General features: G+C 38.2%; 1 protein-coding gene across 2 annotated transcripts in view; it reads left to right on the plus strand.

Annotated features, from left to right (window-relative positions):
* CCSER1 (coiled-coil serine rich protein 1) overlaps positions 1–4,032 on the plus strand; it is a 633,466-nt gene extending 629,434 nt beyond the window's left edge. Inside the window, exon 10 of one of the 2 annotated variants that reach the window (XM_033060782.1) lies at positions 1,398–4,032. In XM_033060782.1, the coding sequence (XP_032916673.1) occupies positions 1,398–1,883 (486 nt within the window). In that variant the 3' untranslated portion in view covers positions 1,884–4,032. The remainder of the gene's footprint in view (positions 1–1,397) is intronic. The other variant, XM_033060784.2, reaches the window with a different exon arrangement.
* The last annotated feature ends 23,209 nt before the right edge of the window (positions 4,033–27,241 follow it).

Raw genomic sequence — 27,241 nt, forward strand, 5'->3', positions numbered from 1 at the left:
ATGAAAAGTGTTTGAATTTACAGACAGGTCCTCCCAAGAATGATCCCTAGAAATTAAATGGCATTTCATTTCAACACCGACGTGCTGTAGACGTAAAAACTGAAGTAATCTTTTCCAGAAGTGTTCTACTCCCATTTACAGATCTGTGTGCAATCAGTCCTGAATAAAGTGGGAAAAAATGATTTTCCAGTCCCAATAATTTCTTTTTAAAAATGTAATCTCTGATGCCTAAAATGCATCGCAATCCTTATACCAAACCTGCATATGGTTCTGCATGGAATCATGACCATTAGCCTGCACTAAAAAAAGCATTTAAGCTATGAATACTGACAATATCATTCTTCTGTGTCGCTTAAAATAGAAATGCATGTGAAGGGATACGATTCGTTCTGAAACAATATATCTCAGCTTTCTGTGGAATCTTGGAAACACCCTGAAATATTTTTAGCCAAATATTGTTGTAAGGCTTGGTAGTATTTTTGTTCTCTCAGCTTTGTTCTGCAACATCAGAGCCCATATGTCAATGTAAATGTCAAGAAGCTTCTCCTGTGTCCTTTCAGAGTTCTGTTGCAGAAAACATGTAAGGAGCCAAATTGGACTTTTGTTTCCAAATTGGACAGTTGTTTCCAGTTGTTTTAAGCACTCCCTAGGAAAGGGTTCCATCATCCCCCCTCCAGTTATGTGTACTAGGGACGTATGAGGTATCACACCAGGTACACACTAAAAGTCTGCGGTGATCTGATTTGCTGTGCACAGATAAATTACAATCATGTCAACAAAATCAGATGCATGCATGCTTGCACAGTATCAGAAGTTGGTAACATGCTGAAATCCTTTTTACATTGTATTTTTTCCAGGCAGCTGAAATAAAATTTGTGCTCTTCTCTAGCATGTATTTGACTTGTAAATACACAAGAAAACAACTGGATTCAAGGGACAGTGAAAATTGAGCATGTTCCAAGCTTAACCGAGGCATGAAGTTATTTACAAATATGTTCTTTACATTTTGTAAGGATTTGAGAGTATAAAGTGATGAACTCTGTGCCATCAAAATTTTCTTTGTTTCTTTATGTGAAATGCTTTTGAAGATTTGCTTACAATTAATGGAAACTTCTTATCCATGTATTGTATTCTGTGGAAAAAATATCCTCCTTTGATTTAAACTATTTTTTTAAGGACAATGCCCAAATTGTTACCTACAGCAAGCACTTTTCAATCCTAGCGCTATTAAATGTGAATGAAGTTTTGCAAGTTTTATCATCAATTGGAGTCATCTTTCATTTTAATCTGCCAGACCCATGTGCTGTTCAGCAAGGAGTGGTTTATGCACTCTACACCGTTTCTTTACTGTGTTCTATTACTAATATGTTTTGGCTTGTCTTGTTCTGTTTCCCCAGACTACATATCCAATCAGAATGGTGAGCCAAAATCTCAGCACAAGGGACAGAAAGTCAGCACATACTCCCACCGAGGACCCTTTTAGACACCCACCAGGCAACCAAGCAGCAGCGTATGAAAACAAGAGCTGCCAGCTGTCTAATTTGTGTCTGAGCAGCCTCCTGAAGGAGAAGGAGATCGTAGAAGTCATCAAGCACACCCGAGGCGCGTACGAAGCGCTGCCTTCAGAGGTCACCCAGAACGGTTTGGCTGTCACAGCCCCCAGCCCAGCAAAGGCAGCATCCAAGGCCGACGGCTGCCCCGTGTTCTCAGGAGCTCCAAAAGACCCAGCAGCTGTGCCTCGGCAGCACAGCACCTTCACAGGGAGACTGGGGCAGCCCCCCAGGGGACCCATCTCTTTACACATGTACAGCAGGAAAAACGTTTTCCTCCACCACAATCTACACACGACGGAGCTGCAGACTTTAGGTCAACAGGATGGCTAACAAGGTGCTTATTTTCTTGCCATGGAAGGAGAGTTGATTAAAGAGGGATGTAAGCTCATCTAGAGCTCTGTCTTCAGTTCTCATCTGCTGCTACTTTCATGTGAAAAAAAAATAAAATAAAAATTTAACATTGTCTGTAGGTTCCATGTTTTCCCACCTTGCACTGAAGCAAAAGAATGAACGAGATTGTTAAATAACTGGGCTTATTTATCATACAGAAGAAGTCACCATGGGTTTAATAAATGGGACCATTTGGCTGGCACTGCTAGTCCAATATTGGATAAATATATTTTTTCCCCTCTATAAGTCACTATCATTCCCTGAAGTTCTAGAAGATGATCTTAAATAAAACCTGTATGTCTAATAATATTACTGTTAAACTAGATGTGAGGAATTGATAGATAAGTAATTAGTAAACCCTCTTGAATTTCATAGTGATTAGGGAAGTAAGGAGGCAAAAATCTTTAAAGACCCTCTTTTTACACTTTTTTTAATACAGTGAAATTTGGTCACTTACAGAGTGCTACCACTTCCTGCTGTATGTGTTTCATGAGTGCCTCATGCCACAAGTGGAGGAAGCGATTGATTTTCCTCTAACAGGCTCATAGAGAGTCAGTCGCCAGGTATTTGAGTCAGTAAATTGGGTCCCAAACTGAGGATGTCAGCTTGTTTCCTCAACCTTCACTTCCCTCTTCACACTTCTATTTAACGACATTTTTTTGAGTGTTTCTGTTCTATGAGGGCATGTCAAGTTCTGGTGATCTTTGTGCTTTACAGGCACTGTAGCACTCATGATGCAATGTGACATTCTGCTGTGTAATTCATCCTATAATTTCATTTCATTTCCCAAACCAAAAACGTGTGAAAGACTAAAGTAAGAGAAATCATCTTACTACCCAGGGTGAACAACCTGCATCAGTCATAATTTCTGTGGGCCGTGTCATCTGCACTTAAGGACCCATTGGTTTACACCAGCTCAGTGGGTTTGTTAGTCTTGGCATGTTACAGACAAGTGAGATTAATTTATTGCCTGTACTCACAGGAGTATGAAGTCATCTGACCATGCCACAGAACTTGAAGACCTGTCAGTAACAAAAGATCTGGTTATCCCTTCTCAAAGCCTTGGAAACCTCTCAGTCCAGTTACTCCAAACCTGAGTCATATGTGAAACGTGACAGTTTACAACCTCCCTGATGCTGGGTAATCTGTTTGAGTTCTAATGGCACATGCAGTTTGTAATTTAAAAATAATTTGGCACATTTAAATATGATTGAGGCAGATCTGAGACAAGTCACCTCTCTCTTTAACCAGTGATTAATAAGGAAAGACCAGGGTGCAGCACATTCTCACACACAGAAACAAGCCATTGTGACTTACCAGCATATAATGAAAAATAAAACAACTGTAGCCACTAAAAATCTGCAACTTTTAAAAGTTAAGTCACATAGAGGATATGAAATGAGGACAAAATTTTACCTAGTGTTAAATATATCTGCTTCACTACTTAATATTTGGATTATATAATAAGGAAATTTTATTAACAAGTCTTGATTAGACTAAGGAAAACAACAGACCATGAGCTTGAAAGATATTCTGTAAAGTAATTTCAGCAGCTGAAATTTCAGGCTTCTGTTTATTGAAGATTTTATTTTGATTAGAGCAGATTTTATTACATTATCTGACATTGAAGAGAGCAGGTTTTGTCTAAATACTCTGTAGTGATAATTTTGGGTATCCAGAGATGGGTACATATGAACCAAGACAAACATTTGCCAAAATTCTTTGTGTTCATGTGTGCATTGCTACTGCCAAAAGAGAATGTGGAAAAATTGCAAACACAGCTTTACTGAATTAACTGTGGGTATTCAAGAGTCCCAGTCCTGCATTGAAACTCATAATTTAAAGTCTACCAAACAAGTTAAAAGTAGAAATAAGATAATTTCACTACTCAGAAACGCTTTTTCATCTTAGCAATATCTTGAAGTAATGGTAGATTGAAAGGACAGTTAATTCTTAGTAACAATTCATTTCAGTATTACTCATCTCAAGAGAGAGCTGATGTATGCAATTCAATTTCAGTTCTGTAAATAAATTAAACATACACTGTAATCAAGGATTTTTTTTTCCAGAATACAAATGTACTGTACTATGTAAACAAAACAAAAAACAAAACAAAACAACAAAAAACACAAAAAACCCACCCCAAAACCAACAAACAAAAAAAACCCCAAAACAAACCAATACTCTCTTCAGTTTTAAGTTACGTACTGTTTCTATAGTTGTTTCTTTTCTGGGAAAATGGACTTTTGCATTACACTTTATTAAAAATAATCCATCTATAAAGTTCAAAAATAGCATTTTAAATGCTACTATTTTCTTGGAGAATCTTTTATAGAACTGAAACTATAAGAAACTGGGGAAAAAAAGCAGTTCATTGAAAGTGAGGGATATTTTTAAAATGTCATCTTGAAGCTGTTTTGTATCAGTATTTTCAGCATTGTTATGTTATTTGTAATACTAAGTGTAAATCTCACCTAGGAAAGGGTATTCGCCACATGTTAATGTACAGTACATCAGTAACTGTAAAAGAGGTCCTTTCTTTGATCCTCTTGTGTATATAGGAGACCATAAAGCAACAGCATGTGGACATTCTTGCAGTGAATTGATTCCTTTGTACTAAATATCTCTAGTTTTTTAAGAGTTACATGTACAAAATGTTTTATACATTTCTCCAAGGCTGTACATATCCAAAGACATGGTACCAGGGGGAAAAGGCTTTTTTTTCCCCCATGCATGTACCTTTCTTCCCTTCTTTTTTTTTCTCTTTCCATATAACAAAGCATAACTGCAAGTTTTCTGCTTAAAATTCCTTGTTAGTTCCATGTCTTTCACTGTGATAGAGGACATTTTAAGGAGGAGGAAATCCCCAAAGAAAAACTGCTTCCATTTGAAGCAGTGTCCGTCCCACTTTTTTAGAGCAATCACTTGGCGAAAGAAACCTTAGATCTGTGCCCTAAATATTTTTTTTTTTTAAATAATTTTACAGAGCCACACCTGAAATGTACTTATCATCATCTCTAGACTTACCCTGACTAGGACATGTTCATAAGATGCAATAACATCCTAGGGCCAGCCCTGGTCATAAGTTCTTGAGATGGAAGGAAAACATTTGTCCAATACTGTTTTAATGTTTGGCTTTCAGAGCAGTGGAAAGGGGTTTTTATATACCTTGTGCATGTGGATGAAGCTCAAGCTATATGATTATGCATACTGGAAAAAGAAACCTTGCTACAAAGCTCTCCTCTGTTTAGGCTATTTGGCAATATATGAAAGCATCCAGCAACAGAAATGTTTGCCACCTTTCCAGACAGGCCAGCCCTCTGTATGTAAAATGAAACAGCCAGAATAGATTCCTTCAATCCAGACTCTTACTGAGTTCTATTCCACACACCTCCACATAAATGTTGGAAGGCATTTCCTTATGTGGTTTCTTTTGTGGAAATTTTGAAAGGATGTATATCCAGACTAAGATGCTCAAATGATGTTTAGATAAGCATTTGAAAGCTTACCACAATGTCCATGTTCATTCCAGTCATTACAGGTTCATACCAATAAAAGTTGGTGTTTTGCCCTTTACAAAAAGCCAGTTTGGAAGTAATGATTTTTGTCTGTGCTGATTCACTTTATACTGTTAAAAACACGGTACACTCTTCAGACTAATAAAAACAAGGTGTTTACAAATCAGTACTGTCCTTTACATGCCCTAAGAGTTGTGGCATATCTCCTGGTTTGATGAGTATGACAATTGACTTTGATTAGGTTATACTGAGTTAAGTCACCTGATGATTGGGATTGTGGCCTTTAATCTAGCTAGTCTCAGTTTATGCACAGGAGATCTCTAAATCTGGAAATTTTTCCTGGTTCACAAAAATGACAAGAAAACACTTAATCTAACAAAAACATGAGATCATGGTCTATGGTGAATGCACTCTTATTTCCCCCTTCACATTCAAAAGCTAAAAAAATCCCTGCAAACCCCTTCATACATCAACACAGTTCACAAATGAAGTAGAGTACCATGTATCAAAATGCAATATCTTGAAATAAATACCTGGAGAAAAAAGTACAGGGGAGTCTTCTCACAGATCTTTGTAAAGTTGGTAAGTTTGTAAAGATGTTGGTAACTTCTGTAACTGAGTGCAGTAATGAAATATGTTCCATGGCTTCTACACCTCTCTGATGAATTTTTTCGTGGGGAGAATTTGCTGTTTGAAGCTTGTTCTAGAGAAAGCAGGCAGAAGAGTTGGAGAAAGTACATTGAAAGTATCTGTGGAGTTTTTCTCCCAGCTGGGGGAAACACACAGCATCTTTTCCAGGATGTATCTTAGTGTTCTTCAGCCAGCAAGAATTTAACAGGAATTCCTCAGGAGAACAGCCTCAAATCATGCACACCACGACTGTCTTTAAATAGATTTCACTTTAACATGTCCCATATAAGGCACTTCTAAAATAATATGGAAATTTCAGCAGCTGCAGAACACACCTCGATGGGTTGTTGGGGGCTTTTTTTGAGATAAAAATGCCATGAGCTAGTTTTAACCTTATAAACTTTGAAACTTGCTTGCTCACTGGTGATCTACCCAGGATGTGAGAGTTTATCCACTTTAATGGGTATGATATTAATTCCTCACAATTTAAAGACATTGGATCTTTTCCCTGAGGAGTTTGAGATTTGCAATGTATTTTCAGTCTAGGAGAACTATCTGGATTTAATTATCTTCTTCTTCAAGGAGCTTCAGCTGTTGCAAAGTCAGTGGAAAAGAAACTTACTTATTGAAAAAGTATTTTGGAAAGATTTTGTGGTTAATTTTATTTTAAAATACTCTTTAAATTTATCTCCCTGTATCTAAAAACAAGGGGAAAAAAAAGGGAAAAAAACTTTTATCAGCATATATTTCCCATAAATCTGTGATTCTCACTAGCCACAGCTGTCACTTGTATTCTGTACACCTGTGACATATTTTTGGATTTTTGTTGCCTTCATTATCTGGAAATCAGTACCTCTTGTTGTAGGGGGGGTTTGCCATCAATCCAGTACTTGAAACACACAGGCTGTTGAGGATTTCTGCAGAAGTAATCCTGGTACTCTGAAAGCAGCACAAGAAACTTACCTGGAGGTCTCTGAGTTGTTCCTGGGGATAGAAAACCTATTCTGAGTGATCTTAAATATGAAAGGATTTGTGAAAATCTGATGGATGTGGCAAATGTAAGATCTATTTGGTTTCTGCATCCACGCAGAGGTTATGGAACAGAAAATACCCCACTAAGAAGATTTTTCTAGTGGGCTAATATAATATCTCCTTATATTCTGTATCATGACCCTTTCTGTCTCTCTGGACTTCAGGAACATTTCCCTTAGGTATGGAGTTGTGATGACTGTAGACAGGTTGCACCACAGTGTTATTTCTGCTATGAGAAGGCTCTACTGGATTTTTTTTTTTTTTTATTTAAAATATCTCACCATTAAAATATTTTAACATTTTCCCCCAGAACTGCTATGCTGCTGGGGTAGTAGAAAGCAGTGCAGATGTCCCTTTCCCATCTGTGTAGGCTATTGGTGAGTTGAGGTCACAGCTGCATAGACAAATACATTGCCAGGTTTGACCCTGCTTTTGTCACATTGAAAAGACCCTAATAATATAGTTTTAAAATGCATATGGTTATCAATAGTAGTAGTAGAATTTTAGTTTGTTTTGAATTTTGCATTATGTCAATGCACTGTATATAACGGTTTAATATTAATTACACAGGGACTTTTATTTTTTTCTAACCGAAACTTGATTTCAACAGGGTTCAGAGTTCTCTACTTAAATTTTAGCATAAACAGTCAAATCCCTCTTCTTTAAATGCCAACACACAAATAAATAATATTTTTTCTGACATAAACAATTTCATTCATGTTTACTGTTTGAAAAGTACGACGTATAAAAAGTATTTTCTCTTATATCTAAATGTCGCTACTTTTCAAACACTCCACGTAAGTTCAAAAAATAAGAAATGGCCTTCATAATAAACTCACTTGTCCAGCAATACCACTAGGCTTTGTTTGCCAAATCATTAGTTTCTTTTTAAAGAAAATTTATTTATTTTCCATGGTGAGGAGTGTGAAAAAAATAAAATGCTTTAGTACATGCTCCACAGAGTGTGTGGACAGATGATCAATATTGCAAGGACAATATAAGAATCAAAGTCCTTAATCAGTGATGCATCTGGTGTTTTGTAAGCAAGAGGATCAACAGGATATAAAAATCTGTGTAAGAGGAGAACAGGTGTTTTGTTGCTCAGAAAAGTCTAATGGAAGGGTGACAGATAAATGGCTCTTTTTCTCTTACAGGGCTGGTGGTGCAGAGCCATTTGCTGTGAAATAACACTGAAGCATTATATTTGTAAAGTAAATCTACTGGAATAACAAGAAATGAGATTAAATGGTCACATAACACCCCAAAGTATGGTTAAGGGTACTTCCATAATTTGACCAAACAGCATCTGAGTGAATTTACATCTTTTTATTACCAGGGTATTATCTTTATCTGAAGGATAAGTGTCAGCAGAACAGTGCAATTTGCATTGTAACGTAGAAACAATTCAGACAAAAAGAATAAATGAAAATATTCTGTCTCTAAAGCCTTGCACTTTGTACAGTCTTCTCTAGCTATCTGAAGTAGTTTTATGTAATTTTATTTCGTGCAGCTGTGATAATGCCCTTATGTTGGGCAACAAGGAGAAAACTTTGAAGAGGGTCATGACCCCGACCCTATATCAAGAGCTGCACTCGGTTAACAGGGTCACAGGATCCTTTCCAAAAAGGATCAGGGATCTTGTGAGAAAATCTTCATACAAAAATCCCCACAAACAGCGTGGCCTATGTGAATTTCAAACTGGTTAGGGGAAACTATAATTTTAATTTTAAAATTTTGATTAAAACTCCAAGTATTTTTGAAAATATGTTCTTTAGTACTGCTGAGGGTCATTAGAGAGCTTTGGGCATTTTTCTATTAACAAAAGTGTTATGTTTCATGTATCAAAATAGGGCATTTTATCAGATAATTGTCCCATTGTGAATTTGTCTGTGACTATCCTGCTGTCCAGGATGATATTTTTTAAAACTACTGACCACTATAAAATATTAATAACTAATAAGACAGTGAATTTTCTATTCTGTGCTGCTAAACATCTATTTAATTTTAATAAGAGTACACAGCAAGGCTAATTGTTATATACTATTGAAATTATTTTTTTAAAATATAATTGGCAATACTATAGAGATTACTTGAATTAGAGACTTCAAAAGAGCAACGCATATGAGAAAAGGGGGAAAATACTAACTTGAAGATAAGGTACATGTAATGCACCTTTGAAGAGTGTTGAAGAGTAAAGTTCTGTGGGAGACAAAATAAAGCTTTTCCGCTGAACACATTTCTGTCAGTCCAGGATCACTTTGCTGATTTAGACGGTAACCTAGATTTAAAAGGAAAGAAATTAGAATATTTTTGTTAAGAGATAGCACACTTAAAAATCGGCTTGGAGCAGATTTTGCAATAGTGAAGGTATTTGCTTCATGGTATGGTCTCAAAAGAAAGCTGTAAAATGTGTCTGAATTCTGATTAAACAAGTTCATGAATGATTTTAGTGGTTTTACTCTACAAAGCCATTAATTGGTTAAATTCATTCTTATTTAACAGGCAATTACTTTGTAATATTTAAGAATTGCCAAGACATAACCCAAATCTTTGACTTTAGTACCAACCATCCTCTGTTAGGTTTTTTTTTCTTTTCTGTTCTTTTTTAAATTGTTTTAAGGTTTTGTAACTTCTGTGCAATAAGAATGTGATTGTTTCAAATTCAGTCATTTTGTACTGACTGAAAACAAATAATGTAGCCTTTAGATGAGAACACTGTTATCTCTGACAAATATCAAGCAGCATTCTGTTATTTTTTTAAAAAATCAGATTATTAGGTAAATAATTTCTGTGGATTACTCTGAAGAGTTATGGCAGTTTGTAAAACAGTACCGTGGGATTCTGTTGGTATTATTTCATTTGTTTGTTCCCAAGTTTAGTTGGCATTATTTTTCCTTCTATGTTTTGTGGAAAGAAATATTATTTTTTAATATTTGTACAGACTTTTAACTTTAAATCCTATTGTAGATATTCACATTCATGTATTTCCATATTTGAAATTAGCATAAAGGGCTCTTAGAGGTTTTTTTCTTTTCATGCTGCTGAAATTTTATTTGTTAATAAAAATCCTGTGTTCTGAGATGTGCCTCTGTTGGTTTTGTCTTTGGAATAGTTCATATTTCTTTGACATTTCTTCATGATTTTGCTGGGAAATATATGTTGCACTTTAATAAACACTAATTATTTTATGGCTTAATACTATTAACAATCTGTCACAATCAAGAGATGCATCATTTTTTCTTGAGGTTCTTTAATCACTTAATGAGAACCCTAGGTTGAAGCTATTTGATATTGTGCTAATAATAAAGTAAAAATACCTGTGCAGAATATTTTATAAAATCTTAAGATTATATACAAAAATTCTATTGTCTTGTAGGGAAAAAAAAAAAAAAAAAAAAAAAAACCAAAAACCCAAAACATTCTGTCTTGGTATTTTGCAAATTCCTTATTACACTATTTCCTGAGTGTCCAAATAATTTTGCTTACATAATATTTCTCAATTCCCTACTCTACTTCTCAGTAGTTCTTAGTGTAAAAATAGTAATTTTCATAAATAATTTAGGCTTTACTTTTGTTTTTCTTCTCTTTAGGATCTTGTTCCACTATATTCTTATTCTTTTATAGTATGTGTGTATTTTTGTGTTGTCCATCCCAGGTTTCAACTAAGGATGTTATAAAGCACTCGTCCACTTTGCTTCATTTTCCCCATAGTATATCTAAATGATATGTCTTCACCTTCAAAGGCCAAAATCATTATTATTATTTTAATTCAAATATAGCAGAAATAAGCAAACTTTCACATTTGTAAGGCTATAAAGTATTTGTCATCACTAGCAGTAGTATATATATAAAAGAAGCATGAATACCAAATTGATTGCTCATCGTTTCATAACCGAGTTCCATTTCAGCTTTTCCCTGCATGTAAATAAATCTTATGGGCTGTATTCTCATGCCAGGAGTTTTATTTGTTTGGGGGGCTTCTGGTTATTGGTTTTGGTTGTGGGTTTGTTGAGTTTTTATTGCATCACTACCAGTGCACCATTTTCAGTGCTTGCTTTGAAAGCCTCGGCTCAGCTTCCAGTTCTTCATCTAGAAATGGCTGTAGCTCATTTCACAGTACTTAGATGCCTACTACTCTCAGTAATACTGTTTAAAATATATGTCCCACTCTAAGCTGTTTCTTCCTGTTGCTATTCATTCGTGAATAGCTGCTCCATTTCAGTGCTGTTTATAGGAATTCTTTGGAGCATTTGGGTCCTTGGCAGGAATATGAAGCTTAATAGGTTATTTGACTTCATATATAATCTTCTAAGGAAAAAATAAAGCTGAAATAGGGGAAAAGTTTTTAATCTGATATTTTTCTGTGAATTTAAATTACTGTATTACCAGCCTTCTACAAAATGAAGGTGAAGAAACATCAAACTAGATGCAAGTGCTGGAAAGTGGAAGATCCTTTGAAATTAGCACAGGTTATGCAAAGTGCTTGGGAGCTGAGGAGGCTCTCCCACATAACATCACTTCTATGAAACTTGAGTGTCTCCAAAATAATGGACATCTTACTCTTTGTCTTGTGATGTCTTTAAAGTACCTGAGAATTTTTTCATAGTTATATTGTAAAGCGTTTTCTTTTCTTATGAAACAACAGAAGAGAAATTTATTTCCTATCACAAAAATACCTCAAAAGCTACTGATTACTGAGAGTGAAACAATATTAATTAGACAGCAAGGTAGTTCTTCAATTAGCTTGCATTTGATAAAAAATTAATATGAACATTGTTGCTTTAGAAAAACTGCATATAAGAGAATGAGATAAGCCTTAAACATAGTTTTGGATTGAAAAATACTAATATGAAATTAAAGGAAATTGATCTTTGATTTTTCAAGTGTTGGAAGCACACTAGTAATCAGCATAGCTTGATTTCTTTTGATGACATGAAATACTTTTACTAAGCATTAAATGTCTTTTGGAAAAATATTGCATATAGTGACTAAGTGCAAGTTCAAGTATTTGTAAACATAATTACACCTCCATGCAGCACTGATGTTGTGCAGAGCAACGTCAGAGGAATCAGCATCCACCCTTAGGCCGCTCATACCAGCCCTGCTTGCAGCACTGGATGGAGATGCTCCAAATTGCATCTCTACTCCTAACTATTCTGACCCCTGTAAGACACTGGGAACATTAGGAACTGAGTTTCACCTGTGCTTGATTTAATCACCAGGTGATGAGATAATTACCAGGCCTTAAAAGGTAAGGGTGGAAAAGGCAATTATTACCATCATTAGTAGCAAGTTGTTAGGGTGGATGGTGCTCAGGAAAAGGTGGTGGAGGTGTATTTTGGGGTAGGGGATGTAAAGGCTTCTAAGCATTCTAGTCTGATTAATGTGGATTTTTTTTTTTTTGTTGTTTGCTTAGTTGGTTTTAAGACTGTATTACTTTAGGCTCTTTACTTGATTCAAGTGCACAAATTCAAGACTTGTCTGTATAAAAGAAGCTATAAGCAACCAGCTGAAGAAGTTCTTTGGTAAGTCTATCCATTCCTCTGGTTCAGAGTTCTGAAATATTTAAGTAGAGATGGTTGTGCTGGTGGAGTGCAGTGTTTTTGCACCCATCAAATAATACTGAGTTTTGTTTAATCCCTTAGTTTGTTATGTTTACGGGCTTATTAGTTGTGCTAGTCTATCATTACTGTTATATTTATCCTTCTGTTAAATTGATGTTCATTTTGAAACACGAATGGTACCTACTAAAGTCAATGTGATACTTCTTTTCCTTTATATGGCTTAGTGGAGAGAGCTTTGACTACAAATTAAGATTGTGTGAGTCTGTGTTTCTAGTTCTGCTAGGTGTGTGTGATAACTTGGTGTGTAATCCTGGGGTAGTTTTTTTCTTCTGTATTCTGCTTTTTGTTTTAGCCTTTTTTGCAGACTGTAATAGCTTAAGGTCTGTAACTTTTGATCTTTAAGACCTGAGTGTGAAAAACATCTGGATTTGTGGTCTCTTCTAACCCACGGACATGCACACACACATAAAATCTAGCGTAAAATTTGAGAGGTGAAGCTACTAGCTAACCATTGTCAAAGCCCTTTTGCTTTCTTGCTGCAGAGGTAAAATTCTTCCTGTGTCTATTTGATTCTAAGTTAAGGTTTGTAAGCAGACCAAACTAGATAAGAAGATGGGGAGAAAAATACATAGACTGTTGGAGTAGGAGGAAAGGGAGTGAAAAGTAGCTCTTATGAGCAAACAAGACCCTGACTGTGAGATTTTCAGTGCACACCACTTCATTAACAATAAGAGGAGCTAAGGCACCTCAGTGTCATAGCTGCACCAAGACTTAAAGTATGAACTAGAGAAGCATCAGATAAAGTGCATACAAAGTAAGAGATTTTATTAGTTTCTATGGTAACACACTACTACATAAAGATAAAGTAGAAGTAGTCCACAAATGCAGCATTAATTCAGCCATGTGAACAGTGTCACTGTTTGTCTGATGTGTAAAGTCATAAGAAAAGTGTAATATGTAGTGGGAGCAATCAAACTCTTAAAGTAAGAGCCTGAGTCTTAGAACCATTGCACTGGAATATATTGCTGTGATAAAGCAATTTGTATGGACTGGGAGGTGGCACTGCTAGATATTGACCCACATCATTTCTCAAAAGGCTTATACCCTGTAACAGGATTAATGAAAGCAAAATGAAAGTCTTCTTTTGCTGTGAAAGGAAGGTCTTTAACTTGTAACTGGTGGGAAAGCTGCTAGAATGGAAAAGACAGTGCCTCATGCAGAGTAACTGGGGTCCTTTATAAAGGTTTTCACACATCCAAATTAAGTTCAATGGAACTTTGGCAGCTCTGATATTGCTCTCGGGTTCCTGAACTGAAAGGCAGACTCCAAGGAAAAAAAAAAAAAAAATCAGAACTAAAATATGGTGTATCTGTTTGCAACAACCTAAAAGACCCTAAAACCCTCCCAGATTATGTCTTGATAAAGAACTTCCTCTAGTAGTTCCAGAGGGCAGGGCAGCCTCAGTGACCAGGTGACTCTTGTCACTGACATTAAGGCTGAATTGTCTGCTCAGAGATTACTTGCCCTTCTGCTTTCAGCCAGTGATACAGGTATTTTTATATATTAACTTCATTGCCTTCAATTGCTGATATCCTACCTCTATTTCTTAGCTGTTTTATAACAGTCTTCTCAAAAGCCTTGTACCTTATTTCAGTGACAGTTTTGTTGAATTGCCCCGCTGTTTCATGGAATCCCAACTCTTTTTTTTTTTTTCCTACTCACCAGTTGGACTGTTTGCTTTGTTTGCACATACCAAGTGTCTGGCTGGCCTTAACAGCTCTGCCCATGGATCTGTGTAAGATAAGGAGGTGAAAAAATAAAGTAAAAAGCAAGACTTGAGCTCTTTCAGAGCCACAACTAGAAACTGGATGTGGTATACTAGGACATTTAAATTAACAATGGGCAGCTTGAAGCCAATGACTGTTATACTCTATTTCAAAAGTGATTATAAGTTAATTAGAAGTTCATTTATGTATTTAACATTCTTGTCCTACCCTTTCAAATATAGTTAACCTTATAATTGTAATAGCATGTGAAAATTTAAGGCTGATAGTAGTAAGAATTTGTATATGTTCAGTAAAGGAAATCTCAGACCCAGCAACCTGGTGACTTTTTTCTTTGGAAATTCCTGGGGGGTATATTCTAGTGACTGTTATTTCTCTTTTCTGAAAGAATAGAACAAACTCAGAGAATGGGTGTGTGTATTGGTGTGACATTCTTAGGTCTCTTCTGTGGCGTCCTCCCTTGTGAAGTTCTACTGACACCTGATGGGATGCACTTTTCCCAAAGTGGAAAAAAGATTTTACTACAGAAGCCAGCAGGGTTCTTTAAACTAGTTTGAAAGGGAGAAAGGGACATAACCAGGCTTGTCAGTGATAAGCAATGGGATAGCATATCAAAACTCTAGCAACTGAGTGCTAGTGAGATCCCTAAATCTACTGCATGAGGTCTTGGTGTAGTTATCTGATTAATAACTGGGGAATCATCTCTCCTGTCAGCAGTCTTTGCTATGAAGGGTACTTGAAAAAAATTTCTGTGAGTTGTGTGTGACAGGCACTAAAGACTTGAGAAAAAGCAGATGTTTGCAGTTTGTGGCTCAGAAGCAGGTAAAAACCAGTGACTTCAGGACACTGATGCATAACAGAAAAAAGCACCTTAACAAGTATCCTTTTCCTCCCTGAATCCTGCATTCTCACATGTTGGTGTGATTGTACAAATTGGTATGAGTAGAGCTGATAAGGTGGATGTTGGAAGGAAGCTGCTGGCTATGGCAGTTCTTAGGGAGGTGCAGGGGGTTCTTGGCTTCTGTGCCACCCTGGGAGCAATGGCATGCTGTTCAGTTCCCCACTTCTTTACATGCTGGTGTCTGCTGCCAACAGCCAACATATTTTAGTAGTTTTTTAAAGGGATTAATCTATTCCTAACATAGCTATAATCTACTGGAAAATGTATTCCACAGTAGTGGCTGATGTCATGGTTTAGTTAATCCAGTGCTTAATAGGAAATCAAAAAATTGAAGAACTTCAGATTCTACCCCCCCTCAGCTTTTGGATGGTTTGTACTAAAATGGGCTTCCTGTGCTGGCTGGGGGATGGATAGGTTCAATTAACCAGTAGATGTCTTCCACTTGAGGATGAGATCTGTATCTTGATAGTTCTCGGAGAAAAATCTCTCCCTGTGTTAACTATTTTGTACTTTGCATATTAAATCCCTTGAGTAACCATTTCCATAGCCTATTTTCCAGAAGTTACACTACTGAGGATCCTTGTCATGTAATCTTTGCTCCATCCCAGAAAACCCTGCCAGGGCTGGACATGGGTTGCCTTCTACAATAACTAGTTTATACAATCAGCAAAGAACTTGGACAGTGGAGGCTTGCCACCACGAGACCAAAGAAGCGATTTTTTTCTTAGCAATGCAAGCTGAATCTTATTTTCTTTAACTGCAATTTGGAGCTAAATTGTGTAGGGGGACACAATCAGTTGGCCCTTAATGCTAATTGCCCAGTGAGGAATACTTTTCTGTTTCTAAGAAATCAAAATTGCAGTGTTTTAGGTAGGTTACTTCAGGACAAACCTATTGCTTCTTCACTCATGTTTCAACTACGCCCTGATGTGGTTATAAAGCTGTTCCAAGATATTGCCTCCATACAGACTTCAGGACTGCTCTTTAAACTAGACACAAAACCATCCCACATTAAAAAATTGCCCTCCCCCTTATCTTTAAGGGTCTCGTAAGTACATGTTACTCCAGTCTAACTTGTGTAGTTGCTGGAGGAGTGTTGCTGAACAAATAGATAGTGAACCCACGGGAACACAGAGGGAACACGTGCCCTGACCCATATGGAATCTATGTGCTTGACCTCAGTGCTGTGGGATCATGTAATATGAAATTCTGCCTTCTGAAAGAGCTGCAGGTTGTTCCACAGCAGCATGAGCTTGTGGCCACTGGGTCACATCATATTGTTTGGACCTGCCATAGGGGACTCTGATTTATCCAGGTGGTTTTAGCCTTCTATCTTCTGACATAATGAAAGACCATTGCAGACTCTGTGCTGCTCTGGAACCCCATCTGTGGATGTCATACCTTCACAGACACTAAGCCTTTAGCCCATAAGAGATCAAACTCACTTTATGCTCTATTACAGAAACTGAGATGTGCTCCCCAGTGCAAAACCTGCTGGTCATAATTAGATCATGGTGTGAGCTTATATATCCATTATTAAATTCTGCCATATAGGAAAACAGGAGTTACAGCAACCTCCTTTTTTGAAGGAATACCATGAAGTGGACTAAGTCCTTATTTTGTTTTGTTGTCATTAAAATCAACTAAGTAGATAAAAATATACATAGAAATTGGTTTAGGTATTTAAAATATTTATACAAATAATGGTAATTTCCATCTGTCACCCTAAAAATGGTACTTATTATTTAAGGTCTGTAATACTTGAGACTCTCTGGCACCCTGAGAAAGGCAGGGAAAGATGTCATTTGTTTCTTTATGTAGGTAAAGAAAATTGTGTATAGACTTGTGTATATGTAGGAAAGGAAATAGTGTCTTTGACTTAGGAAAGCAAGTTTTTCTTTGTTTTTTAAACAAAAAAAAAGGCATCTTCTTTCTTAAGCTCAGTAAGTCATTCAAACACGTCTCTTGAATTTTCATAATGAGGAATCAAAATAATCAATATGCAAGATAATGTTGAGTGAGTCTATTAATTCCTAATCTTCTGGGGAAGGAATGTGATGTGTGCAGAGAAATCTGCAAGAGTATATTTGGAAACAGTGCCCTGCGGTGTAAAGCTGTGGTCACAGAAATGCTTGGTCAACTTTTTTTTGTCCCTCAGAGTCAACTCCCCTGTTATCTGTGGTATGAGATGGTGTGGGCAGCCTGAGACTCTGAGCAGTTTCTGGTGTATCAACCAAGCAGTGGACCTCAGCAATCCCTGGACAAGCTGCCCTGAGGGTACCAATTACAGCCATTCTTTCAGGGGCTGCCTTTTATCTGTAAATATATCTGTCCTTCAGGATGCATCTGTGCTTGGAATTGTGCTGCTTTTGGTGCAGAAAATGGTCTCGTCCTTCAGAACAGGTACCTGGCATTCACTTCTGTAATCTCTGGATACCTGGGGGTCTGCACATTTCTGTGGGGCCCCACAGTTCCAAGAAAGAGAGTAGTTTCCTTGATAAATTAGCATAATTGAAGTGGATTCTATAGTCTTAAGGCTGTGTGCATTGCTCTTCAAGTATGCTGTTCTTGCACTTTTAGGGAAGCTGGTTGCTTTTTCTGGGTAGTCTAGAGATCTTCAGTGTGACAGCAGACTTAAGAATTTAGCCCTGTATTATTGCATTAAATTGAGGACTAACATGGGGAAGTCCTATAGTTAAGAAAACTACAAGGGTTTTTTAAAGCAACTGAGAATTTGACTTTGAAAAATCCTGTATACCATCCAGCAACAGTACCCTTTTTACAGTACTGTAAGCTTTTTGAGGCACCATATCCCAGTCAGACTGCTAACACTTCAGGCTAAGAATGAAAATTTTTTTTAACAGGACCATGCTTTGCTAAACTAGGGAGAAAAAAGAAAGCTTGATTTCGATAAGTAAATAAGTTATTTGCATCTTAAAACAAGCAGTCATAACACTTTTAGTCAAAGTTACTATGTGTTTATGCTTATTTTTTACTAAATACAAACTCAAGAACAAAAATGCTGCTGTAGTACTTTTTCTCATCTCTCTCTCACCAGCCTCCTTCCCAGATTTTGGCTCACCCAGAAAATAGGCTGGATAAGCTAAGTGAGGCAAGTTACAGTATGGGATGGGGGAAATGGTGAAGTTTATTTTAAGGACACCAGGCTTGGAGCCAGGTATTGATCTGTATGAGTTTTCCTCCTTCTACTCCCATAATTCACGTGAACTGGCAGGATAGAGGAAAACACAGCTTGTGCTCTGGATGCCTCAACCAGTCATTTCAAGCCCTTGAGGTTGCTCCTAATTGGCCTTATTGTTCTTGTTGGGGGGAGCACACTTCCTTATGGGCTGTCTGATGGTTCTATTGTCGCTCTCAGAAGGGAGTCACCAATGACAGCTCCTCCTCTTCTCTTTGTGAGGTGGTCATGATCATGGAGGTAGAACTGACTCGCCCTAGGCAATTCTTCCAGCCTTCGTGATGGATCTTCATTCCTGCTGTGTTTGCCTGGTCCCCAAGTGCCCTGTTGGTCAGGGCAGCTGGGTGGGTGGGGTAACCTGGGAGCTATTTGCCAACCCCCCTTCCCAGCAGAAACCTGTTTGCATTCCCCTTGGAGCACAGCCACTGCTGCCTGGTGGTGAGAGGGCATCCCTGGCTGGTGATGCTTTTGTCTCGGGGGTAGTGGACTGGGGGGAGGCACATCCTGGCTCCTCAGCATTTCCAGTGCCTGCCACAGCTCTGCCACCAGACTGGGCAGATTGTCCCCCTGGTCACACCTGGGCAGCTCTGTCTCTGCTGACTCTGACACCTCTGACAGGCTTGAGCCCTGGCTGCAGCCTGAGGCTGGGGCAGCTGCACGTTTTTGTGGAGGCTTTACTTGGGTCACCACATCCTTCCCAGTGAAAGCAGAGGATGGATCTCCTGATTGCCCCACTCTGCCTGGGCTGCTTTTCTATCTCGGTGGGTGGCCACCATCACTCCTGTTATCAGTGTTATTGTAAAAGGTGATTGATATCTGGTGACAGTTTGGCTTGTGATTTCCAAATATTAGGCTGGAGCCATTCTTGATCCTGCACTGTCAGTTTTAATCTTTGATGGTGGAAAAACTTTTGAAAGTATGTCCCTAATGGAAGTAATGGTCACTGTGTAAAAATAAAAGCAGGATGCTATATTGGGAGGTAAAAAAAATACAGAGTTGTACTTGCCCTTGTCCCTTACACTTTGCTGTTTGGAATTACAAGGATGTCGCTTGCCAATAATCTGGCTGACAGTCACCTTTTGAAGGTTATTGCTTCCCAATAGCCGGCAGAAAGCCGAATCAGGAAGGAGAAATATATAAGCTTCCTTCTTAATTTGCAAGGACATCTGCCAAATTTTCAGCTTTAGAGAAGAAAATTGAGAAAAGGAGTGGATGGGAACAAGGACAAAGTAGTAGGCATCAAAATATCAGGTGAGGTTTTGAGGGAGGAAAAAAGGATGGATACTTGAGATGCTGAGAAGATAAGGTATCTTTGACCCTTCATTAGCCTATCAGTGGTGTTGACAAGTGCTTTGTCTGTGTCAGGAGCTTTCATTATTATGTTTCTTCTTTTATTTTTCTAGGTACCAACAAATGCCATTAAAATACTTTCTGGTCTGTACCACTATATGTGATTATGGTGACAGCATGTCAGCCTGTGTGACAGGTCAAGGAGTAATAGATTGCTGAAAATTATATGTATTACTGTAGAAAAAGTAACCTTTTCTGTGTGACATGACAACACAGGACCCTGTTACTTCTTCCAAGCTGCCTGAGTTAGGGTGTTCTAATGTGAGCTAAACTTTCTTGGTTACCTACTCCATGCAAGCGCCATGCGGAATGGAGTTATTCCTGCTCCAACCATGGGAATAAAGCTCTATAATAGTGCATCCTTCTGTCCCAGTTAGGGAACAAAACATCTGAAGTGATGGATCACAGCACATCACAATTTGGATACTGAGCTGTGCAAGCAGTGCTACAAGCTCAGTTTGACTAACATCTCCAATACTTTAGATTTTTTTTTTCTTTTCCTCCTAATTTAATATTTGAACCAGTTCATTGCAAGTTATGCAGCTTTCCCAGTCCGTATAATGTCTGAAACTTTGAAGTTTTTGTGTTGGTGTTGTAGGCAAGGGTGTTGACTTGATCCTTTTAAAATTATTTTTCTCATGGGTAAAAAGTGCAATCTAGTTCTGCTCAGGTTAATGAGAGTTTGTTTCTGATTTGAGTGACCAAAACCATGAAAGCCAATTTTAATACTCAGGATTGTATTTCTTGTATTTAAGAAAATCTTCACCTGTTATTGAATGTTTTTGATTTCTGACCCAGTTTTGTTCTGCTTTTCTTTGCTGTTAGGAACTAAAGAAGGAAAAGCTACCTGTTTTCAGAAAAAAATTATCTAAGATCAAAGGTTTCTTTTTGTCAGTAAGACAACCCCAGAAAAGAGATTTCCATGGTGGAGGGCTCAGAAATTTTTGGTGGCACTTTAAATCACAAAAGTCTTTTAAAAAGACGCATGATCGTTGCTAAGTGCTAACTATTCTTGGGGGGAAAATAAAGTTATTTGATCCTATGGAGGCTTTAAATGTAATACAGGGCTTCTTCAACAATGGCCCAAATTATAACTGGTATGGCCTTTACCCATTAATAAGCATGTCATGACCAAAGTGCTGTGGTAAGAAGGATCTCTAAAAGAAAAAAACATTTGTTTTTATTTTGCAGGGTTATTGTGGTACTGATTGTATTTAGGAGTTCGTTTATTTTCTTGACTCTTCCAAGTACAACTGCTTGATTCTGATACACATTCTGATTAATTAGATAAGGTCTCTTGTTTCTGTATCTGGCTACCTCTTGCTTCAGAGAGGCAAGACCATCTTATCCTTATCTTCTGCACACATGATAATTTTGCAAACCAAGAAAACTGAAGAACACTAGCTTATAAATCCTGACTGACTTGTTTTAAGATGGAAGAAAAATATAGCTTTTTAGTTAATTTTCCAAGACCATTCTAGGGATAGTTTTTCTCACAATTGATTTTACTTAAGCAGTTCTAGGAGGATAAATTCAACTTCTATTTTCACCTGTTTGTTCGCAGATCAAATAAACACCCCTATTGCTAGGTCAGCAGATCTTGCTTGCAGATTTCCCAGCAAGCTCAATGCATGCAGAGGGTAGGACTGATTTGCAGAAACACAGCTGAATCCTGGACACTTCATTGTTTATACAAGTAAGTTGTCTTGTTTCACTGGACATGTGGCATGAGTTTTTCCTCTTCAGACTCATTGAAAATGAATTTATTTTGATGAAACTGTTGTTTCTAACCTCAGGTGAGAAGGAAGGTAGTTCAGGCAACATGGAGGAAAACAGTGAAATTGGAAAGGCCCATTTTTATGTCTTTGACAGTTTTTATAAAAGTAACTACCAAAGCTGTACCATGAGATTGTGATATGTGGGAGAGGGTTGTGCCAGTTAAAAGATAGACAAAAACTAGTATGGATTACAAAGAAGCCTGAATTGTAAAACATGTAATTCATAGATGATAATTGTTGAAACTGATATTTGTCAAGGTTACAACCAGACAGTAGGGCAGCCACGTATATAATAATAATTTAAAATAATTTAATTTAAGTCAAACCTAGCAAGACAAATGCAGTACCATGCCAGGTAGTTTAAATAGGTTCCCATATCTCGTGTTTGGGAAGGACAGTTGCCGGACTTAGAGTAATTCATTTCCAATATAAACTTAGCACCTCTTGGCAACCAATTTGTGCATCCCTTATAACCATTGTTTGTGGGGTGGGATTTTTTTACTGGTACACATCTCTGACAACAAGTCTTAAGAGTGGAGTGATACTTTTAAACATGGTATAAAAATTTAGTCCTGTCTAAAAAAAAAGTCATAATACAGGTATGAAGTACTAACCACTGATTCTCCTGTGATGAAGGCAGGCTGTTAATGGAGGCATAGGAAGCTTAAAATGAACAAGGAAACTCCTGGAGCTCTTAATGGTATAGATGTAAATAACTTTTTTCCAGAAATGTGCTCAGGTCAGCTCAGAAAAAGGTATTTAACTATGCACTCAAATCTCAATTGTGTGTGTATTTTTTTTTACTTAAGTTGATGGGTTAATTTTGAAGAAAGCTTCATATCAGGAAGGAGTCTGAGAGGTAACAGTTAAAATGAGTACATGATTGATGAAGGAACTTAAGGTCATTATTAAGTTTTTTTGCTGTGAAAAAAACCCACAGCAAAGACCCAAATTCCAGCATGCACTCTTGCCATCTGGGAAATCGGAAGTACTCCAGCAGTGCCATGGCACCACAAAGGAATCTGGAGAACAAGCTGCTTTCTGATTAGCTTCCATGCCTCCAGGGCTCAACTCATTTTGTCTCTGGTGAGGCCAAGGACTCGGAGACAGCTCTGGAAGAGGCTGTCCTCGACCTCAGCAGTGACTGCACTTCACACAATGCTTAAAACTTGTTGTCTTTAACAGGCTTCTTCAGTAAGAGCCATGTTTCAGGGACAGTCGGGAGGTATTCTACAGGTACAGCGTTAGCCCCTAACCAAGGTGGTAATTGAAGTGCACCTTCTTATGGGTTTTTATATGAGTAGAGAGAGAGACTATTGCATTGTTTTGATGAGATGTTAAATATAAACCAATTTTCAATGCCAGAAGCTACTGTTCCATTAGAGAAGTGTGCTGCATGAGGAAGCCAAGGGTAAAACTCTAATTATGTGTGACATGGCTTCAGTTACCGACAATGCGCTTTGAGGATTAGAATGCCAAGGTTGGGGCAACAAATCTGTGACCCCAAACATTTAAGTATTTTCACTGACTTTAACCTGCAAAACAATGACAGAAAATCTCAGCAGTAGCAGGGGTCTACTGAAAACACCAGTAGTGTTTTTTTGCTATTGTGCTGACAAAAGTGTTACTATTTAGGTTGTCGTTGTAAAGTTTATTTTGCCACCTACGTGAGTCTCAGGGGAAAGAGAGAGGAAGAAATGTCTTCATTGCATTAAAAAGGCCTGTAAATGAGTTAAATCAACAATAACTGTAAATTGCCCCCATATATTCTATGAACAGCTTTTTTTTCAGAGGGTCTGTAAGCATTTAACCTGTTAGTGTCTAACTTGTTTTTTGAGCAAAAAGAAATAATTGAACTACCTAATATTTTTATTGTATTTCACTGAAGGAATTTGCTACTGGTTGCAGGAAATGAATACTTCACTCATCTACCTAATGAAATTTCAAAAAATATTTTGTAAGGACTTCATCATTAGTGCCACTTCTATGGCTTTTTCTTATACTCTGTTGATAAGACATGGAGAAAGTAGTAACAGCACTATGTGATACTGTCATCACACCTGAACTCACATTAATGAGCCCATTACTCCCCAGATATTCAAGCAGAACTAATTTAGGAAGGAGGACGTTCCAGTCTGAGCTTGGATGATTTCTTGGTTTATGTAAGTTAAAATTCATGGAAATATATCAGAGTTCTATTTCTTATGCAGTGCTGCATAGAGTTTATTCCAAACTTGTGCTCCTGAAGGCCTGTTTTCAATGGATGTACTTTTGTGTGTGTATTCCAAGCAGAGGCCAAAGCAGGGAAGTTTTTGGTGAACCCTTCATTCATTGAAAGAACTGACACACTTACCTACTGTGTCTGTTTTTTACTATGGTACAAATGCTGTTTGAGAAGGACTGGTTTTAGCAAGCTCAGATTTTGTAATGCTAATTCATGCGGCTTTCAGGTTCTTCTAACAAGAAATTAAACTTATGCTTTTCCTGTAACAAAATAACTTTTTTCTGTAAACACAATGCAGAGAGTTCTATGGGAAAAGAGAACTGGACAATTTTGTGTTGCCTCAAGGAGATGAGATTGAGGATTTTGTCCTACTTATTTTCCTCTAAAACATCACGTTCACCAGAACAATTCAATCAGAGGGGAAGCTCTCACCACAATGACTCTCTGGATGGTCTAAGAACACCAACAAGAATTTGGTTTCTGCCTTGTCATACAAGAATGAACCTACATTTAGCAGTGATTGTTGGCGACTGTTGCTTTGCCAAGCACTTGAGCTCCTTTTGCAGATCAAAGTAATTGGGAGGTGCTTACCCTGGTGAAAATGGCTTATTAAACTGGGAAACTGGGCCTGTAAGGCTTTACCAGCATGTTTCTGCTTCATTGACCATATAACTCTTACTGGTGTTCTCAGTGTGTATTTGAGCAAATGACAGAAAGATGGAATGCAGATGTTCTGTTGGGTTTGGTGCCCAGGCCCCAAGAGACACAGGCATGCCATGATTCTTGCAACAAAAAAGCTCTTTATTCTTTTAAACTGCTCCTTTTATAACCTCCGAAATGTTTTCTGCGGTCTGCTTTTGTTTTCCCTTGCTACTGTCACACTGGTTTATCTCTGAGTCTCCTCAGACTGTTCTAAGGATTGTGTAGTTATTCCATGAGCTGTGGAGGCACTATTGCAACTTAATTCTTCATGCAGTTGATGTTCAGAAGGTAAGAGTGATGCAAACTTGACCTGAACGCATTTCCTCTGTCAAATTAGTGATACACTTGTAAGAATTTGACCCTTCACCCAGAGAAGGGTTACCTTGCTGCTCTGCATCCGCTGTTGCAATGAAAGGAAGCTTTGCTGGCGATTCTGTAGATTGAGCTGACTGATGTGCACTCCTGAAATTGTGACCAGTAGACAAGGGAAAGGCACTCTGGAGAACCTCGGAAGGGCTGCTTATTTGTATTGCAGTTAAGAGGTTTTCTTTCAAAAATGCATCTATTCCAGTAAGACTTTTATTCATACTGTTTAGTTTTTGATGAAGGAAGGTAATATGCAGCTGGAGTTTTTCTATTTCCTTCTGAAGAAAATTATTCTCATTCTCCAGCTTGCAAGAATTTTCTTTTTCAGCATTCAAAGCCGAAGGTAATTCTTTGTTATTTTGTTGTAAAGCGACTTGGAACATAGATGAGTTATTCCTTAATTTAGTTTTTATTTTAGAAGCTGAAGAAGCATTCTGTTTTGTAGATTTAAAGGCTCCACCTCACTTCTTCATCCGTCCTTTAGCAGATGACGATTCACCAGTTGCACCTTTATCCATCCTCAAAATGAATCTGTCAAGAGGACACACGAATTTGTGTGCAAGAGATGGTTTGGTTAATTGACAGAATCACAGAATAACTAGGTTGGAAGAGACCTTCAAGATCATCAAGTCAAACCCATGCCCTAACATCTCCACTAAACCATGGCACCAAGTACCACATCCAGTCTTTTCATAAACATGTCCAGGGTTGCTGACTTCACCGCCTCCCTGGGCAGACCTTCCAGTACTTTATCACTCTTTCCGTGAAAAACTTTTTCCTGATATCCAACCTATATCTCCCCTGGCACAGCTTGAGACTGTGTCCTCTGGTTCTGTCCATTGCTGCCTGGTGAGAGAGACCAACCCCACCTCACTAAAACCACCTTTCAGGAAGTTGTAGAGAGTGATAAGGTCACCCCTGAATCTCCTTTTCTCCAGGATAAACTCCCCCAGCTCCCTCAGCCGTTCCTCACAGGATTTGTGTTCCCAGCCTCATTGCCTCCTCTGGACGCGCTCAAGCGTCTCAAGGTCGTTCCTAAACTGAGGGGCCAGAACTGGACACAGCACTCGAGGTGTGGCCTCACCAGTAGAGGGGAAGAATGACCTCCCTGCTCCTGCTGGCCACACTATTCCTGATCCATGCCAGGATGCCATTGGCATTCTTGGCCACCAGGGCACACTGCTGGCTCATGTCCATCCTGCTGTTGACCAGCACCCCCAGGTCCCTTTCTGCCTGGGCACTGTCCAGCCACACTCTCCCCAGCCTGTAACACTGCAGGGGGTTATTGTGGCCAAAATGCAGGACTTGGACTTGTTAAACCTCATCCCATCCATCCAACAGGTTCGGGTCTCTCTGCAAAGCCCTCCTACCTTCCAACAGATTGACACATGCTTCCTTGTATTCTACACAGCAAAGTGCATGGCGACTGGGGCTCCGAACTCAATCCCTGCTTCAAATGTCAGCTCTAATACTGCTATGACCTCAGCAAAGAAGAACACTGAAGACATCCAGGAAAAGAACACAAGCTATCCTGCTGATACTACAAAACCAGAAGTAGCTCCAGCTCCATCTGATCCTGCTGTAATCTCTGAACTAAACAACTGGTGACCTTACCAGTGTGATTATGACAAAGCCAATCCATCCAAAAATAGAGACAGGCTAGCCTTGAGCTAGGGAAAAACTGCCCAAAAAAAGAGGCAGGGAGAATCTAGCCTTGAGTTGGGAAAAAATGCCCAAAGAGAGGTGAAGAAAACAGCTGGCCTGGAGCCAGGGTACTTCCAAGAGATGGGAGAAAAGTCTGTCAAAAAGCCAGATCATCCTGGAGATGAAAGAAGCTGGCAGGAAGCCAGAAGAGTCCAGAGAGAAATAAGGGAAAAGATTGGCTAGAGTCAGGAAAACAGTCGAAATATGGGAGGAGCATATTCCGCAGAAACTACTCCAATAATCCAGGTATGGAAGGTATTTCTAGAAGTATGGGAAATTGATTATACCGAGGAATCTCTTTATGATTTTATATTATGGACAAAAGGAAAAGGAGAGGAACTGACAGCAGAGATTGCATTAGATATAGACTATTGGCCTAATATAGGGGAAGAAATAATACAAGAAGTTTTAAGAAATAATCCTAAGGCAGTAAAAGTGTTAAAACCATGGAGAAAAATCATAAATTTGATAAAACAGAAAAAATCAGAAGTACAGAGTGAAAAGAGAGGCATGGAGAAATGTAGTGGGTCTCCTAATAGTGGCAGC

Source organism: Catharus ustulatus, chromosome 5 (genome assembly GCF_009819885.2).
Source record: "Catharus ustulatus isolate bCatUst1 chromosome 5, bCatUst1.pri.v2, whole genome shotgun sequence".
Classification (NCBI taxonomy): Eukaryota; Metazoa; Chordata; class Aves; order Passeriformes; family Turdidae; genus Catharus; species Catharus ustulatus.